Below are 19862 nucleotides of genomic sequence, written 5' to 3'. Positions count from 1 at the left end.
ATCAATACTGATGAAAGTAGACATTCTGTGCTGTAATATTACAGGATTTAGTTACTGTTTGGTCACTATGTCACATCAGCTTTGATAGACCAAAAAGTGAAAATCAGAGAAAATTCTCACTCCAGACGGTGACATCTTACTGTGGTCAGCAGCTGATCTTACAGAAATATACGGATCACTTTTTTCATGATTTATTTATTCATGATAGGCAGATAGATTTAACGATAATTAACTTAAATTCAGATCAGACCGAGAAACCGGAAACCAAACAGATCAGGTGTGAAAGTTCCATGTGTGTTTTTTCTGTTTTATTTTGTTTTTATGCCCCTCTGTTCTGGTTGTGTTATTGTGTCAGGCTGTTGAAATTGATTGTGAGTTTGTGTGTGTGTGTGTGTGTGTGTGTGTGTGTGTGTGTGTCTGTGAGTGTTCAGGGGGCTGTATTGATTAATGAAAACGCAGCCAAGTTAGTGGAGCGCTACCTGAACTTCCAAGAGGGCATTGCTTATGGCATCGACCAGCTACTGGAGCCACCTGGCCTGGGAGCACACTGCGACACCCTGGAGAACAAAACCACTTATGTTAGTAGCGCCAAGTCTATTACTTTAAATACTGCTGCTGCTTTAAGACTCACAGTACAAATGTTAATTCTAGTCATAATAAAATAATTGCTGTTATTATTACAACTATGTTTACCTCTGTTTTACTTGGATAGTCTGCTTAGATCAGAACTTAACATCAACTTTGGGTGTTAACCATGACTTGTGTTTCTTATGTGACCAGGCCTTTACACAGATTCTGCGATACCTTTATTACTAGTACTAGTTACTGTTTAAAGAATTTCTCTACTACTGCAAATACCCTTACCATACAGTTTTGCTACCAATTTGCTGTTAGCCTTGGTCCTCGTATTGGAAGCTGGACTAAAGGTTTCTGTCTTTAAATGTCTCAGGGACGCTGTGGCCGCTGCACCTTCCCTCCATCGTGCCCCTACAGACACCAAGACACGGTAAAATCTCTGCTTACAAAAATCTTCACATTATCAGCCTGTTCAATACCTAAATGATGCAGAGATAAATTTCAGTCCTGCCGTCTTCCAGGGAAACAGGGAGAGTTGTAATAACTATCGCACCGGGTTTGGGAGAAGTTACCCACCCAGCTGGTTTGGTGGCCTGGACGATGGTTTTGGCCGAAGAGGCTGTAAGAGGGTTTGTCAGTTTGCGTCCTGGGTCCAAAAATGCTGCAAAAACCACTACAGCCGAGATTGTCAAGGTAAGTAAAGAAAGATGGAAGAACAGCAAATAGAGAAGGTGCTCCTGTAGTCCCACAGCTTGGTTTATAGATCCTCACCTGAGGCAGATTGGGTATGAGTGTGAAAACGTCTCCAGAAGACGTTTGGTTGGTTTTGTGTTGGTTATGAACATCTAAGTCGGAGTGTAATTATTTTGAACTTTTTAATGGCAACATTTTCACCTGTCATAGTGTTAAAGTACAGTTCACCACAATCAAACTCACATATCTCTTACCTTTATTGCTTTTCATCCATCTCAGTTGTAGAGATATCTGCCTTCTATCTAATATAATGGATAGAGATTGCACTCAGCTTGTGGTGCTTAGAGTGACACGATGATCTGGTGTAGTTTGGTAGAAATAAAATAATGAATTCCAAAATGAGACTGCACACAATGGTCTGTACATTATCCAGAGTAACCTGGTCATGATCTCTGGAATGAAACATTACTGTTGATTTAAGTTTTATTTTTTTGCTGCTCTGAGCACCACAAGCTGAGTGTCATCTAGTTCCATTATATAGGAGAGAATTCTCTGAATCTGAAACTCTGCAACTCGGGAGGAATAATATGGACATTTAATGTTGGGGTGAACTTTCCCATGTAAAGTTATATGTTACAGGTGTTTGACAAATCAGAATGTCAGCCATGATACAGAGTATTTGGTTTGAAGCACAGTGACAGTTTAGTGTCTCTTTAGTAACCAGGAAGCAGCCTCCTTGTCCTCACTGTGTAATCTGATTCCCCAACTTGCACTTGTGTTTCAGTTTGCCCAGGTGGCGTGGAGGCCCCTTGTAGCAACCATGGCGACTGCGAAGATGGCTTGCGTGGTTCTGGGAGATGTCGGTGCCACACAGGATTCAGAGGAGCAGCCTGCGAACTGTGTTCCACCGGCTATTATGGCCCCAACTGCACAGGTAGACCATAAACAGGAAACACACAGTCGGGTTAGATTTTAAGCCAAAGTGATGAAGCTGGTGAATCTGGGCAAAGACTGCGCAGTGATGGGGAGGTGGAGGATGCTTGCAAAACGGCAGGATGAATGAACCAGAGGGAGGAGACAATCACAAGACAGCAGCAAGATGATGGGCTACAATGAAGTTTTCTCATCGTGCTGTTTGATAGATGTGACTGGCTGAAGTGAGCAGCTAATATCAAGTGACGGCCCAAAATAATGACAGGTCATTTAGAGTGAGCGTGAGCGAGAGGTGTGAATGAAAAGATGGTAAGAGAAATCAACTAAGGACTGAGCAAGAGAAAGAGTAGTCTTCCTGTTTACATTGTTGCTAGAGCTTTATTTTACTGGTTAAACGGTGGATAATGTGGGATTTATGACATTACCTGGAGCGATCCTCCAGCAGCAGAAACAATATGGTATCTCTACATTAACACTGAACAAGGAACACCTGGTAAACTTTTCTGATTATTTAAAACTCCTGACTCGCCGACAGGATCGGTGCATTTTGGACAACTGCTTCGTTATTAAATCTGTTTTCAACCTGCCTGCCTTTTTTGTGTCTTGCATTTGGGTCCTCATCATTTTGCAAACTATGACATTTCTGGAATGTCAACTGCATCTTAGAAAGGTTTTCTGGCAAACACAAGGACACGTCGAAGCAACACGTGCTAGCCAATCACAGCACAGTAGAATAGGACTTGGCAGAACACTTGTGAACAAAAGCCAACCTAGCCTTTACACATGTAGCCAACATAGTCACAGTGTTAACCCTCACAATTATAATTACAGCTACACAACCATAACGGACATGAGAACTTCTTTTTATCCTCAATTAAGGCTTTTTAATGAAGTCAGCATACAGTCTCACCCTCATCAGCTCTTCTGCAGTCTGTCGCTATGGCAACGCTCCATACTCATCATCACACAGCTGGGTGTGTTTCCAGCTCAGGACAAACCTGCCAGCTGTCTTCACTCAGAGTCACCGGCTGCTGATCATCTTCTGTTTAGTTTTCAAACTTGTTTGCCAACACACAAGTCTCTGTGCTGCTGGAGTTGAAGCCAGTCAGGGGCGTGAATCGGTTGCGAATTGAAAACTCTTTGATGTCGCACAAAACCTGTCACCATGGTTACTAAATTAATCAGAAACTGATCAAAGTTGGAGTGTAGACTGATTCTAACCGCTGACTGTTTCATCAGGTTTCCATAAAATGTCATTTCTAGCTTCAGCTTCACTGCCAGTGGAGCACACAGCAGATTTTGAATCTTTGTGATTGGATGTTTGTAACAAACGAGCATATTGGGAGTTGAAGTTAAATTCTTTCCTTGGTGTTTCATGTGCATCTGACTTTTACAGAAATTTTCCAGCACAGTCATGAATTCATATTTTTGTACTTGCGGTTCTATCAATCATTTTTCATGTCTGTCTGTGCCTCAAAGAGCTCCCAGTCACCTAAGATTGTCTGTGAAGAAAAACAACTGTTTCTGCAGGAACCCTGACTGTCTGAAATAACTCCTCCATCCTCACAACTCTTTTGTCACAGAGGTTGAGTCATGTTATTTCTCTTTCTCAGCCTGCAGCTGTGGGCAGCAGGGATGGTGTGATGAGGGCATTGAAGGTTCTGGAAAGTGCACCTGTATAGCAGGCTGGAAGGGGGATCACTGCGAGATTGATATAGGTGAGAGTCCCTCCTGAATGTGTGGAATGCATTTGATGTTGTAGGATACTGAAAGGGTCAGTGTGGTGATATTCTGTATTTTTCTTATTATCAACAAATCCACAAATGGACCAGAACTAACCATGTGTGAGTCTGTCTCCTGAAACTTTGACTTCTTTACTCTGTCTGGAGCTCTCAGCCCATTTAAGATATAAATCTTTGAAAACAGCTCACAAATATTATTATTTGACTTAAAAAAAGGAAAGAAAAAAACTAGGCTCAGTAATTTCCTTATGCAGATAGTCACTATAGAGTATAAACAATATATGATATACAATTGATATTTAAACAGAAGAAGTTGTGCACAAATCATGTGTTGAAATATATCAGTGAGTTCTTCTCCCTTGCCAAGATTATCCATCCATCTGACAGATGCGTCATATGCAGATGCTGATTAAACTGCCTGATTACTGCACAGGTGTGCTTGAGGCTGGTCGCCATAAAAGACCACTCTGAAATGTTTGGGTTTTTTTCGGATAAAAAACAAAATGATGACACGAAACATGATTAGGGCTACTGATATGAATTTTAGGACGCAAAGGTTACTGCAGTTACTGGTCGAAAAACCAGTCAGTATCTGTTGTGACCACAGTTTTCTACATGCAGTGTGAGACATCTCCTTTACATCGTTTATTGGGTTGTTGATGGAATGAAAGAGTCTTTTATCCAAACATTTCATCTTTTTAAAAGTAGGATGGATATGAGGATTGTGCAGCCCTTTAGAGAATTTATCTCTCTCAAGTGTTTGGAAGTTTACTGATTTAAACCTTCTTCATTGATGAATCATCCGTCTGTCTGTCTGTCTGTCTGTCCAGGCTCTATCCCAGAGGAGTGCCGGCAGTGCCACACTCAGGCAGACTGTGTGCCAGGTGTTGGCTGTCAGTGTAAAACTGGTTTTCAGGGGAACGGCACCTTCTGCAGTCCAGAGCCACGTGAGTGTTCTGCAGCTCAGGACGATTTATCAGCCGGAGCATTTTTGTCTGCATGATGATAGTGATTTTAATAACACATATAAAACAACCAGAGCATGGTAATGGTGTCATAAAAATGATACATTTAAGAAAGGTCTTTGCTATGAAAGATCATGAACTGCATAAAACGCTGACCTTCAAAACTTGACAATTAAAACTCGATGTTTGGCTGAGGGCCTGCTGCAGGATGTCAGGTCAGCCTGACCCTGCTGTGGCCCAAACAAACAATTCAGATTTTTTTTCTCATCCAAACCAAAACAGGTGTGGTTATGGAGTGTTTTAACTTTGAGGGAGTTCACATCCACATTGAATCAACAGTTTGGGAACTGTAGCTCTTCTTTTATAAATCTCTGGCACCAAAGGTAACTGGACAAGCTTACATAAACTTGAATGAAGTCTTTAGACTGCTGTTATCTTCCCTGAGATGCTCTGTCAGGTCTGGAGCACAGCCAGATTCTCTTCCTGCTTGTTTTGGGATTTTTGCCTCCAGACTGGTCTCAAGCAGTGAAACATATGATCAGGTGCTTATAGTTAATGTGTGTGACATTTGGAAGTCTAATTCAATACAGTTTCCACACCTGGAAATGATGCAGCTGAGAGAAGGCTCGCTTTCTTCAGGTGTCTGTGTGACTGTTAATTGTCCTACATGCCAGTTTTAATCCAGTCTGGATATAAAAACCTTCAAAGCTGAATGGCCGCACTTAAACATCACTATAGCATGTGGAGACGAAGACAATGAAAATGCATCAAAAACTGATATATATTCCTTATAGTGTATCCTTGTTTAGGATATTATGTTTGAACAATGACCACAATTTTAAGAAAATATTTGAAAAAGAAATTACATTAAAAAAATATTATTATTGATTAATTTTATTTATGTGTATTAATATCTGCTGTTTGCTTCCAACAATGTGTGTAATAATGAGATGGATGTGTAAACATGACGATTACACACACGCAGATCATCAGCTATCACTCACTCTGACATGAACCCACCGTGTGATGACCGTTTTATTAAACACTCTGCAGCTCCAGACCTCTGCGCAGAGTACAATGGTGGCTGTCACCTGAATGCAGACTGTAACCAGACGGGGCTGATCGTCAACTGCACCTGTCAGACTGGTTACCAAGGAGACGGCTACTCCTGCCAACCCATCAACAGGTGGACGTGGCACCTATTTTTCTATGAATTAAGTCTCTGTCTCCCCTTTGTGGTTTTCTCCTCTTAACAAAGGAGATTTTATGTGAATCACAGATAGAGACGTGACATCAGGATGTTTCTCTGTCCAGGTGTATTGAGGAGCAGAATGGGGGCTGCAGTGACTTTGCCTCCTGCAAGTTCACCGGTCCAGTGAGTAAATAACTGTTGCTTATTATTCTCTTTAAAGTCTTTGTTTTGTTCATCATTGTTTTCCTGTGTTACCAATGTTTGATAATGATAAGAAATTTAGTTTTGTGTTTGTATATTTCCCTGAACTTTTTGCTGTCTTTGGACAAATTAACCTAAACAACAACATGACATAATATCTTACATAATGTACATATAAAATGTTGCAGTAGGGGCGCCTAGTTGATAGAGCGGGCGTCCCATGTACGGAGGCTTTGTCCTCGCTGCAGCAGCTGCACCAGGTTTGACTCACAGCCTGGAGCCCTTTGTTGCGTGTCACTCCCCCTTTCTCTCATCCTGTTTCCTGTCACCTCTTCAGCTCATCTATCAATAAACAATAAATAAATAAAATATTGCAGTAGTGGTTCAGTGATCAGTGGATGAAGGGGAAGAAACAGGATCACTGAGGAATAACATCTCAACATGTAACCTCAGTTCCTGCTTTAAACTGATCGCTCAGTAATCTGGTTCTTCCAGAACGAGCGTGATTGTGAATGTCTGCCTGGGTACGTTGGTAATGGAGTCCAGTGTCTGGAGAAGGTGGTGCCCCCTGTAGATCGCTGCCTGGAAGACAATGGAGGCTGCGACCCTGTGGCCACCTGCAAGGACCTGCATTACCATGGTAACTACGGCTGGGCAATATATTGAAATTACATCATTATTGTGATACGAGACAGTTTTGGATATGGTTATATCCTGATATGTCATAAAAGTGTTGTCCTTTACTGGTTTTAAGGGCTGCATTATCATATAGTGATGTCATGTATTTATTTATTTATTTTCAAATAAATGTACTTAAGTTTAAAAAATAAAAATTGTTTCAGGTTTCTAATGTAACATTATCAAATGCCAGAAGGTAGTTAATATGTATTGTTATCAAAAAGATATATACACCTTTCTTTGGAGCCTCACACATTGTTACTGCTGTTTTCTTTGTAAGAGGGATGGTGTGTTGGAGATCTGGATTTGTTTGTGTATTTGTTTTGCAACTTTCCACACAACAGCTTTTCAGCGTTTTCCTGTTTCTCTCATTATGTGAAAGTGCTTTCAACCTAAGGGGGGAGCTGCCTTGGTGGTTGACTCTTGATGACCTGATGGCAGTCTATTAAAGGTGTTACATCAAAATGAACCATAACTGCAGTGTAATCATGAGTTGAATTGCCTCTGCTGAGCAGACACCATCTTGGTTCCACTGCCCGCTTCATTGATGTTGCCGTTGTAACAGGTAGTTCAACAGCAGGTGACCCTATAACATCCATCTTACGATGGTGACATCATGAAGAACTTTGTTTTTTAGTTGTAGGTATGACTAGTGTTTTTTTTCTTTCTGGGATTGGTTAACAAACGTCAGCAAGCACTCAGCTGCAGTTCAGCAGCCAACGCCCAGAGCTCATGGAGGCCCAGAGCTCGTTAAGGGGCCATGAGTTTGTTTGTGCTCATTATACATGAAGCTCGTTAAGACTGAGAGTTTGTTAATACCCAGAGAAGGTTCTTACCTGGAGCTCATTAATCAGGGCGTATTCGTGATGTAGAGGTCATGACTCGGTACATACTGCAGTTTTGTGTTCAAAGTTCATTATGTTTTTAATGTGGCAAACAAACACCTCAAAGCCAATCAGAGACCAGTAATGTATTTAGCTGTTTTATTATCCAATTAATCTGCTTAAACATTTAATATGAGTAGTTTTGTCATCTTAAATTCAATGGATTGCCTTTTGTTGTCATGTGCAGAGATTGAAGTGTTAAGTAAAGTTAACATTGGTACTGTGGTTCAGCCAACACAGCTGGAGTGTTCCACCTGCGCTCTCCGGAGGGGAAGTACAAGATGAACTTCAGTCAGGCTGGCGCCGCCTGCCAGGCCGAGGGCGCCACACTGGCCAACTTTAAACAGCTGGGAGACGCACAGCAGGTAAACCTGCCTACAGAAGGTGTGTCCATAGAGACACCACACAGGCCAATACACCTCACTCAAACATAAACATACAGTATTTCTAAGAAAAACTGTTCGATGAAGGCTGTTGTTTCGAGTAGACAATGCAGCTTCACTCTTGGCGGGTTCGTTACTGAGGACACAAGGAAGTGGTGCAATTTGGACGTGTTGCACTTTGTAGCTTGGGAGAAGGAATTCAAACCCAGAATTATAATATTTACAGTATTAATGAGTTAGTGATACCAACTCTGTAACTGAATAAACACACTTTTCTCAGACAAATATAACGTCCTCAGAACACTGTTCGAAGATAGGAAGGTGGCAGGGTCCGCCACATATAAACAAAGTAAAACAGCTTGAAACTGTGATGTGATTAAGGTCTGTTCGTTTATTGTGTTTATTCAGTCATGAAAACAAAGAGTTTGTTTATTCAATTTGTTTACAGATAAAAAAAAATCACTGATCTTTCTCTTATGATTGAAATTTCTTTCCAAATCTGCATAGTTGACCTTTAAAGAATTATTGATACACCGTGAACAGCACTCTGGTCTCGTGACTCTTCAGATTGAAGCTTGCCTCAGATGTTATACCTGTCATGTGGTCTCAGTGTGTCTGGATGAGTGGGGAGACACGATCAACACGTTTTTTGTTGTTGTTGTTGTTTTCAGAACAGGAGGTGAGATTTTAAGCTTCGTTCAACAGTGGTATGCTAGCTAACATTAGCTTCAAGGGCTACAACTTTTACTGTTGCTGGGCAGCACCGTCAGCTGCTTCAGGATGCCTCTCTCATTTGTTGGTGTGGTCCAGCTTGGAAAGTACCAATGTAATCATCCAGATTTCCAGAAGCCATAAACGCTGAACACGTTTGATGTTACAGATGAACCTGTGAGCAGTTCAGGCTGCTTAAGGTTGATCTGTAAACCCCTCACATTACCAGCTACTCTGTGCTAAACAGCGTGTTTTGAACAGCATGTTATAATAACCTCTTCCAGTTAATTGTGGTGATTATTTTCCTCCTCCACCTGTTCTGCTCTTAGCAGTGCATGCTGGGACTTGTGATCCACCATTTATCATGCTGTTATTGTTCTCTGGCCCTGGCAGCTGGGGATGCATCTGTGTGTGGCCGGCTGGATGGAGGGGGGCCAGGTGGGATACCCGACCCGCTTTCCCTCCGTCAGGTGTGGAGACAACCATGTAGGCCTGGTTATCTACAAAGAACCTGTGGACCAGAGCTCCAAGTACGACGCCTACTGCTACAGGCTCAAAGGTATGATGGCAGCGCTGTCTCTGGTTTGAGAGAGAGGCAAGTTTTTCTAAACACTCAGTTGTTTTTATCATTGGAGGGTTTAGTTCCTGAACCGTGTTTGTTGTGTTAACGTGTTAATGTTTAGTCTGCTGCAGCATCACAGAGCTCTCTGGGGACTCAGCTCAGACACAAACAGGCTGGTTTTGTTTTGTTCGGGGTTTTTTTATAGTCTGGAGCTGCTACTAACAATTATTGTCATTAATTGTTCTGACTTCACTTAAACTTTTAACTAATGGATTCATGTCAGAATATGGTTAAGCAGATTCATGACCTGTTTCCAGAGCTCTAGACGACAGTTGATAATGAAATTTAGTTTGGTTTATTGACAATATTGCAGTATCCTAATATATAAACTCCAAATATGAGAAAATGTGTCAAACAAGGAAGGAAATAATTAAAAAGCCTTCATTACTGTGGCTAAATGGTGTTTGAAGCCCTGATGAAAGCCTAGTGATCAAAACATGTTGGCTTTTTTAATGACCTTTTAATAATTAAGCCCCTATAAAAAAGGATTTTTAATTATTTCCTTCCTCGCTTGATACATTTTTCTTTTGGAGTGCCTTGGAGCTTTTTACCGTTTTTCCCGAGCACTTGACAGTTTTTATCTACATTGAATTAAAGAGCAACCAGCCATGTTTCTCTCATTGTAAACAGTGTTGTTTACTCTGTTTCTGTCTATTGGTTTATCAATTAGTTTACAAATTGTTTTGGCACCAATGTAATACTTTAATTATGTGGTGCAATACACTTAAACAACAGATCGATGCATTAACTTTGTGTGAAGCAGTGAGTCTAATGGCTTCGAGTTTAGAATAGAGTTTAATTCACTGCAGTAGGAACTCTACAGAATATTGAAGTCTGAATGATTGTTTGTTACACAGAAAGTTTTGTTTGGAAAACGACAGGAACTTTACTTGACAGGTGATTGGTTGAAGCTGTTTTCTGTTCTTTAGAATGAACTATCCTCGAGTTATGATGTAACTGATGCTAAAGCAGCTAAGCTAACCTCTTGAGGAGCCGCCATTGTCGACCAGTCGCTTCTCTCACGGTCGTCACTCTAAACCAAGACTGTAGCTGCCAGTAGTTCCACAAAGGACAGTGACTGGTTGAAACACTGAGGTCCAGACACAAGGGCACATGTCGAAGCCCATCAAGATAGATTCATTCTCTCGTAAATCAAGCATCCTCCCACAATAAGGTGACAGATGTTTACTATAGTTTACTGTTGTAACCACAATACAACCCAAACTTCTGGTGAAAATATAACCAAACAATAGTTAGAGGTTGTAATTAAGACAAGATACCTAAAAACTCCAAAGTGGGGCAGAAAAACACACATGATGTTGTACAAACGCACAAAAAAAAAATCATTGTTAGTGATGTCAGTGTGTTTGTGTGTGTGTGTGTGTGTGTGCAGATGTGTCATGTACGTGTCCGGCTGGCTACGTGGGAAATGGCGACTTCTGTAACGGCGTCCTGAGCAGCGTCCTCGCAACAAACAGTAACTTCTCCATATTTTACAAGGTGAGTGTGACAGTCGCACCATTTAGTGTTAATGCAACAAAACTATATATATATATATACCACTGATCTTCTTCTCTCTCCTTGTCTCTGGATCTTTGTAACAGAGTTCGTGGCAGTCATCCAAGAGTTGTAGATAAATTCAGTCTAGACAAAAGTGATGGACTGAGCAACAGACAGCAGAGAGCGTAGAGAGGGTCACTACAAACATTCCTAATTCATCACCATTGAAAAACTTTAAAAGCACAGAAATACAGAAACACTGGCGTGTAAAACAACCAGAACTATTGCAGCTGTTGAAGATTTGACTTGATTTGAATTTGGTTGGTTTAATCATGGAGTCATTTCTTCTTTGACCTCAGACAAAGAGACGTCTCAGAACAGAGCTTTAGTCTTTGTAACAAAAGAGTGGCAATGTAAACACCAATCAACAGCTGTTTTTAACATAAAAACTAGGTGCCAGTAGAAATCTACACTTGTACTCTACAAAGCAACAACATAATACAACAAGAACTATAACATGAATTACTAAATTTTAGAAAGTTTATTTTTGTGAAGATATACTAGTATAAAAAGACGGCAGGATGTTGTTAATCAAACGTTGGGGGGAGAGAACACCAGCGTCTCCTCCTGAAGGTAACTGAGCTTTGGAAGACTTCCAGCCAACAAGAAGAGGTTTTTAAAAAGAAGCTGGAGGAGGGTTCAGTCCAAGGTCTGACTTATAAAAGAGATTAAAGTGTGGAGCGCTAAAAATACCAAACTATGAGGATGAACTTGTGAACTACAGATGTCCTCAGGTTTTGTAGTTAAGGAGTAAAGTTGAAAAGCTTACAGCTATTGTGGTAGCAGAGCTGAAAATGGTAGATTTTAGCCCCGTTCCACAGCCTTGTTCCTGTATTAGTTTACAGTTCTGTTGTCTGTGCAGGAAGTGCTGCGACCCTCTTGTTTTGTCTTTTATCTTCCTGTTTACAACAAAAGCAGGAATGTGTTGCATTGTCCAGATTAACATCTGCTTTTTGTGATCAAACTGCTCCACGTTTTATTAATTGTCTAAATAAAATGAGACTTTCTTCTAAAGCAGTCAGAGAAAAAACACCCACCATTTATATAAATATGCTTATTAGATCAGTTCTTCTCCAAAATTTTGGGATCAGTTGTTACTGGTACAATAGTCATGGTGACTGATCAAAATCTGTTGGTATTTGTGTGTTTTAGAGTCACACTCGACACTCATTCACAAGAAATTGATAGTAAATCTAAATATCTTCACTTCTCTGTCTCTTTCTCTCCTCCTGCAGATGTTATTGGACTATAGCGGCTCGTCGACGGACGGTAAACAGCTTGTTGATTTTCTGTCTGACAGGACGTCTGAGGTCATGCTGTTTGTTCCTCACAACTCCGGCTTCACCCAAAATAAGGTGCTGTGCAGCCCAACCCTTCAATGACAATGACTTATCCATTAACCCAACATTTACAGTCGTAGCTCAGCAACCAATAATATAAATAATAAGAATAATGATAATGATAATAATATCACCTTCGATGAAAATATTTAGTTTATAGTCGTCATAATTTTAATGCTGTTTGTTTTGTATTATTAGGTTTTTTTCTCTCAACTCACACTTCTGATGGTAGATATTTAGAGAAACTGACCACTGTGCTTGTTCTGCAAATTAGATGAAGCTGCAAAGTCTGGAGAGTACTTTTTTATTTATACTTGGAACACGTGCGACAGAGTTTTATTAAACTATGCTTCAACAATGTGCTTGGATTTTCATGAGACCGACAGATCCGCACTGATATCTATTATCCTTCCCTTTATATTTCCTGATTAAATTGTAAACCTTTACAACTCAATTGTTCCAATCAGTATACCAGCAGGTTCCAAGTGGCAGAGCTATCACTGGAGTCTAATCTATCTCTGTTTGTGTGTGTGTGTGTTTAGACTCTGTCTGGTAGAGATCTGGAGTATCACATCACAGCCAATCACAGCAGACGGCCGTTCAAGGATCTGAAACACAAGGAAGTCATCGTATCCAGGCTTGGGTACAACCTGACTGTTACCCACAGCAACGAGGTCAGACACTCATTCACACACACACACACACACACACACACACACACACACACACACACACACTCCTACCAGGTCCATGAATCCAAACACAAAAATCAATGAAAAGATGAACGATTTTTATTAAAATGAGGTTTTCTTATAAAGCTAATAATAATACTAATTACTTTATGTCTTTGTAATTGATTTCTCCTCAGAGCTCTAAGCTGGTGAACCAGCGGCTGCTGGTTGATTGGGACATTCTTGCTGTAAACGGGATCATACACGTCATCGAGGGCCCACTGACAGCACCCCCCGCACCAGTGAGTGAAAACGGTTTATGACCATGATGCTGCGTTCAAACCGAGTAACGTGAATAAAAATGTATGAACCCAAAACGACGAGCTTTCTCGGTGATCTGACTGGAATAAATGTATCAGAAGGCACCAAAATAATGTCATAATGCCGCCTTGTAAAAAGCCTGACGTCATGTGGTCAGGTCTGTCGGCCAGACGACAAGCAAACAAGCTTTAATATGCTTGTTCCCTGAAACACCCTCGGTTGGATATTTCTCTAAGTGGATTTGAGGTAGTGAGTTGTGATGAAGTCTACATAGTGTCAAAAGCCACAGAAGAACATTCTGAGCATGCTCACTGAACTTTTCTTCCTTTGGCAGTGGTGACTTTCAAACATAAAGCGTAGTAGCTAATTATGAATTCACTTTGTTATTTGACACACATTTCCTTCCCTTCGATATAACACCTTTGACACACGCTGTGCGAGGTACTGAGGAGAAACTGAAAGCAAAAGCTGATTCATTAATGTGACAGACGATGAGGTGGAGTTGCTCCTGACAGAAAGCAACACTGGGCATGAGCAAATTGAGGTGAGACGTCATTGTTTCCCCAAACACCTTATAAATGCACTTAAAGAGGCGTTTAAAAAAACCCTCAGCAGCAACATTTTATCTTCAATGAAAACAGTGTAATCCTGGTAAAAACCTTCTTTTACTCCAGAGGGAAACTGAGATGTTGTTGCACTGAAACAAAACTTCGCCGACGCGAACAGTGAGATAAAATGTTTGCTGCGTCGTCAGCAGCTGCAGTTCTGATCACAGCCACCAGGAGGCGTCGTGAAGCCCGTCCATCGGTCTGCAGCACCTCCTATAAGAATGTTCCGTCTGTTGTTGCCAGGCAACAGCTACAGTTGTGGGCAGAGAGCAGATGGCTGTGTTTAGTTTTCAGGAAATGAAGATTCAGTCAGCTTCAGTTAACACTCTGATAACATCACAACTTTGATCAATATTCATGACCTGAGACACAGAAGATGATGCAGACTAGATCACAAGTGATTAATCTGAATTAGATTATTTTATTCCCCCAAAGTTCACCTCATTTCAGCTCGTGCTCATTCCCTCCACGTACCGACTGTGGACAGTTGCTTTGACTCATTTTGATTCAAGAGGTGAATTTTCTTCACGTTTTGAACTTTAACAGGAAAATTCACATCTATAATATTATCGCCCACATGAACAAATTGCAAATTGACTTAACTGTGCCCGCTCGTGTTCTGTCTGAATAGTTCTGTATCAGGATCTCCAGTACTTGGATCACGTGGCTGGTGAACACCACGGTGTAAAACTCAGTAGTCTGCAGCTGTTCCTGCATGATGTGACAATCCATATCCTGTATGACCACATGATGACAGCGATGTTGACACAGCTGAAGGCTGAGAAGTCACATTTTGGCTGATGTCACAGGACAGGATGTCCTGTTGTGATGTCGCAGTGGAGAGAGAAATTAATGAAAATGAATGTGAGCTGTGGAAAATCTATGTGGCATGATGATAAATATCTCAGTGTTAATACACTGTCATTGCATTCACCTAGAAACATTCAGACTTTGGCTCAATCCAAATTTCCGCTCACTGGACTTGCAGACTGGGTCCTTTTGGACTTCAGTCGTACGTACCGTGATGTGTTCACTGTCATGACATCAAGACCACGAGGCAAATATAACATGAGTCACATCTCCATGCTGACAGTCCTGCTGGAAAAACCAGCGTAGTCTTGCAAGACCAGCGTACGTTGTGTTGTGGTGCTGGTCTGTGCTGGTTTTTCCAGCAGGGAGTTCAGTGCAGTGTGGCTGCCTGGGTACTTACTGCTGGACAGATAACATGTGTGTGAGTCCTGAGGGTTAAAATGTTTCATGTAATGTTGTCACATCTCCATTAATTCTCATTTATTTGTGTTTGTCAATTCTGTTAGATCCCTGTTCCACAAAGCCACGCCCACAAGACTGGCACTGCGTCGGCCATCTTGGTGTCTTTGTTGCTGCTGTGTATGTTGGCTTTGCTCGGCTACTACCTCTTCAAACACAAGACCGACGCCTTCCGCTTCCACTACTTCAGAGTGAGACACACACACCACACACACACACACACAAAGTAACAAAGTACATATTAATATTATACTATTAGTATTATTATTACTGTTAGTATTTATTGTTCTGATTGTTCTTTACTCTTTTTACTCTACATTTAAACACAAATATCTGAACTTTTCTCTTCCTCACATTTTCAAAACAGGCTTGTTACTGTAGTTTAACTTCATTTCAGGGGAATTATCGATTATTTTTATTTTGTGTCGCTGCACATTCACTTCCCAACATCACAAGACTGATTTCAACCTACGACGGACAGAGAGGGAGACTGCAGTGTGGAGAAAAGGCGTGTTAGTGTTTCATATCTGCAGAGACTCTGCTGCTCTCTGCCTGGAGTTTCTTATTTTCTCTCTTTGTTGCTGCTCGGGACGCTTTACAAACCCAAAATGTTGCTATGTGACGTCCTGAGATTGAGACTCAACAATCAACTCGCGTTTAAGAACCAGTGGGACTAATCGAACTGATGCTTCCTTTAAGTTTAATAGTCTTTGAATTATACTCCTCAAAATTAGTCAGGGATTTTTTAGGGTTTCGCTTGATTGTGTTTTTCTCTGACTTATCTGATTTTTTTACACACATCATTTGACAGATTCTTTAATAAAGAAGAACAGTCAAGATTTGTCTGTTTTTGTGTTTGCTAACATTACAAGTAATAAAAGATGCAGCTCACAACAGATGTTGGAGGATTCTCAGTGAAACAAGGAAGCCTCTAAACTTTATCTTCTTAAGCTGACTGGTCCCTTCTGAAGTCATGCGATAAGAGGAGAAAAAAGGGAGTTTTGGACAAACTGCAGAACAGAAGTAAATTGTAGCTCATCCCCTAGACTGTGACAAGCCAACGTCCATCTGTAAGAAAGAAGGCACCTGTTGTGTTCAGTCTGTCTATTTGGTTGACCTGAGTAAAGAACATTTAGGTGATTTTAGCTCAATCATGATGAAATGAATAACCTCCACAAGGTCACACCTGTGTGAGGGTTTTTTGTTTGCTGTTCATTTTCACAATATCTTCTTTGTGCTCCAAAACAGCTCAGTTTTGCCTCAAAGGTGTGTAATGTAACAAACATACGTACTAGTTCTCTCTCATTTAGACGCTTTATGTTGCAGAACAAAACGTGTAAATATCTTCAGCCTGTGGAAACCACAGACTTTATTTCAGGCATTTAAGCAAAAACACAAAAAGACTTAAAGACGAGTGAGCCGGTACAACAAACTGCACCACTCTATATGTTTACATCTCACACTGTCACAAGCACGACGCTCTCATCCGCAGGCAGATGCACGCCTCCTTCAGCATGTTGATGCGATGAGCAGGTTTCATTCAGCTGAGAGAAAATAGTTCCTGCATCAAACTGCTCACAACAAGAGCTTCCTTTTGAGCTTTTCAGTTGTATTTTTTGGCAGTTTGAGCGAGTGCCACTCAGTTCCATTAGATTTGAGAGAAAGCAGACGTCTCTGTGGCCGATATTTCCATAAACTGCAACTCACATCAAAACAGTAGATTAAGAAATATCACTGCTGGATGGAGGAAAGCTCTGTATTTGTATCTGTGTTTCATACGCTGTGTGCTAGCAGCTGATAGTCACTCCTGTTGTTCCCTCTGTGACAGAATGAGGATGAGGACGGTGCGACGGGCGGCAGGACGAAGCCCACGCTGGTCTCAATCCCAAACCCTCTGTACAGCGGCTCCAGAGCCTTCAGCGAGCCGTTTGGGGTGAGTCGGTCAATCAGAGTCTGTCAGAGTCATCAGCAGGGGAGTCTGAGCCGCTCGCTGCGTCTTAAACTAAAACTGAACCACTGAGGATCCAGTTTCAGCAGACATTCAGACTGAAAACATCAGCTGCATCACGGATCAGCTGTGATGCCTCTGTGTGACAAATGAAATCAATTCATGTTTAGACCGAAATACAACAAGACAGGATTTTACAGCTCACAGCAGCAACTAGTTTATCTTCAGGAATGACAGTTATTATTATTATTTGGACACAGACGTGAACGGTCGCTTTCACCGTTTAAAATGAATGTGAGGGCATCTCAGCAATGAAGCTCAGTCCAGGAGCAGTGTGAGGAGGAAATTCTGGACTGTTCAGTTATTTTTGTCCAAAATTGCAGAACATTTAAAACGCACATCCGTTGTCATTTCTTCAGAACAAGTGCAAAGTTCAGCTGTTTTTTTGGGTTTTTTTTGGATCCTTTCCTGATGTGATGTGTGCTGATATTCAGGATCAACTAATCAGCAGATAACGATGGTCTTATGTTATCTAATGTTCACATCTGACTCAGTGTCAGGTTTTTGTGCAAAACATTTTTTTTTTATTTTTTTTATTAAAGACGACTTGGTGTAGAAAGGTCTTAACTTCAGAAGACATCCACTAGATTTTATCAGCTCTGCTGCTGAAGCTTCATAATATCAGACTGTGGATCCATCACATCCAGCAGAAGAACATTTTATTTTAGATGAACCAGATAAATTGTCACAGCAGGTTTTAAGACGGACTTGAGAAATTGTGACTTTGACCGGTGGTTCTTTTGTGAGTCTTGAAATCAGATTTCTTGTATAACTCTATACACGACAGTTTTTTCCTGGTTTGACCGTGTTGTCTCCTCCCTACAGGACCCCGGTCAGGGGTTGGAACCAATAGAACCTGAAGAACCTCCAAAGATTCTGGACCTGGACCAGTAGAACCAACTGACCCAGTAAAACTGGAGCTGTCTGTTTACATACCACAATAGCTTGTTTTAACATTGGTTCAGCTTTTTTTCAGTTCATCTGTATCCAGAGAAAAAAATTAAAGCTGTCTGTTTACTGAACCCAGATGCTCTCTGGGGAAAAAACCAAATCACTGTTTCGTATTATCAATGGATCAAATGATTGTGTGCAATGTGAAAGTCACCAACTCTGCAGCCCTATGATGCACTTTAGCCTCTTTTAGCTGTTAGTTTTACATTTACTATTTGGTTTGGTCTCCACCAACTACTGATCAAAATGTTATTTTTTTTGTCTACAAGATGTTTTACGTTCTTCACCAGCTGATCTCTGACTTTGTCTCTTTGCTGCTTGATGCTGGTATTCAGGTATTGTACTGTCGGTTGCTATGAGCAGGCTGCTGTGAAAACTTCTATACAAGTGATGTCTCATCAGTCCAGGAGGTCAAAACAAGCTGCGTAGAGCTGCAGAGTCGGTTGCTGATTCAAAGCCAAAGCCTGATGTATCTTCTTCCTCTGTGCCGTAAAGCTCAACTGATGTCCAAAGAACATTAAAACATCAGTGAACCAACAAATGTTTAACTGTGTGACTTGTTCCTTCATCATCACCAGCACATAAATATGAAGAAGTCCCCCAGCAAATGTAGAATTTCCTCCTGTCTTCGTTACGCCTGCTCGAAACTAGTGACCAGATATTTTAGAAAATCACGGCGCCTTTAAAAAACAAACCTACACGGACCAAACAGGACGGGAGGAACATCAGCCTTAATCTCTTAATGTGACACACAGAAGAAACTGGAAAGACCAAATTCTGCCACACTTGAACAGCAGCATCTCTTCCTCAAACACGTCTGCCGCAGTTTCGTCATTAATCATTGATGGTGTTTGTCTGTCAGCCGCTCTGTGGACAAGCTGCGTTTGTCAGGAAACATTTAAATGGCCGCAGAGCGCGGAGGCCACGTCTGACACCGGCGACACCACCGACCTCCACGAACCTCGCAGACAGATGGCGATCTGATGTCATTATGCACTGACGTCACGTGACAACAGACGCTCCACAATGAATCACCGAGTAACGACAGGCCCGACTTATCTCGAGACGCAAACACACAGTCAAGGAAGAGGAAGACGAGATCAAACCTGCAGATCTGGGTGCAAACGATCCAGTTCTTCTGAACTCATTTCTGACATAAACCATTGGAAAACATTTTTTTTTATGTCTCTGATGTGTATTGAGTGAAGGAACTATGTTTTAATGCAAGAAAAAGAAAGTGGTATCATCAATTTTGCACCAAATACTGGAACATTTCCTGAACACTAAAACAGGCTCGTTAGTGATCAGACAAAGACAGAAAACCTTGAAGTCAACCTACAAATATCCACCTATGAAAGAAACCACTGAATACTACAGCCAGTGAGTATGAGAGACGATCAAACGGTGAAGGAGTAAGAACATATATACTCTACAATCAAAACATCTGGGCAGGTTTTTCATCTCTGAAGCTGTTTACACGTGTGGCGCTTCATTTATTTATTTTTATCCAGCACCAAATAACTTCCAGATGTGACAGAAATATATTAATACCAC

At 41.1% G+C, this 19862-nt stretch overlaps 1 protein-coding gene across 3 annotated transcripts in view; it reads left to right on the top strand.

The window, feature by feature from the left end:
• stab1 (stabilin 1) overlaps positions 1–18849 on the top strand; it is a 62667-nt gene extending 43818 nt beyond the window's left edge. For all 3 annotated transcript variants that reach the window (XM_037100646.1, XM_037100648.1, XM_037100647.1), the window contains 18 exons: positions 432–578; positions 950–1006; positions 1098–1269; positions 2054–2203; positions 3816–3920; positions 4775–4891; positions 5963–6095; positions 6224–6284; positions 6798–6942; positions 8096–8229; positions 9352–9517; positions 10974–11080; positions 12376–12495; positions 13023–13154; positions 13349–13453; positions 15397–15540; positions 17178–17282; positions 18183–18849. In XM_037100646.1, the coding sequence (XP_036956541.1) occupies positions 432–578; positions 950–1006; positions 1098–1269; positions 2054–2203; positions 3816–3920; positions 4775–4891; positions 5963–6095; positions 6224–6284; positions 6798–6942; positions 8096–8229; positions 9352–9517; positions 10974–11080; positions 12376–12495; positions 13023–13154; positions 13349–13453; positions 15397–15540; positions 17178–17282; positions 18183–18251 (2169 nt within the window). In that variant the 3' untranslated portion in view covers positions 18252–18849. The remainder of the gene's footprint in view (positions 1–431; positions 579–949; positions 1007–1097; positions 1270–2053; positions 2204–3815; positions 3921–4774; positions 4892–5962; positions 6096–6223; positions 6285–6797; positions 6943–8095; positions 8230–9351; positions 9518–10973; positions 11081–12375; positions 12496–13022; positions 13155–13348; positions 13454–15396; positions 15541–17177; positions 17283–18182) is intronic.
• Positions 18850–19862: the final 1013 nt, after the last annotated feature.

This window comes from Acanthopagrus latus, chromosome 6 (genome assembly GCF_904848185.1).
Source record: "Acanthopagrus latus isolate v.2019 chromosome 6, fAcaLat1.1, whole genome shotgun sequence".
Lineage (NCBI taxonomy): Eukaryota > Metazoa > Chordata > Actinopteri > Spariformes > Sparidae > Acanthopagrus > Acanthopagrus latus.
Note: the sequence above shows the minus strand (reverse complement) of the source record. Positions and strands in the feature narration are given on the sequence as shown.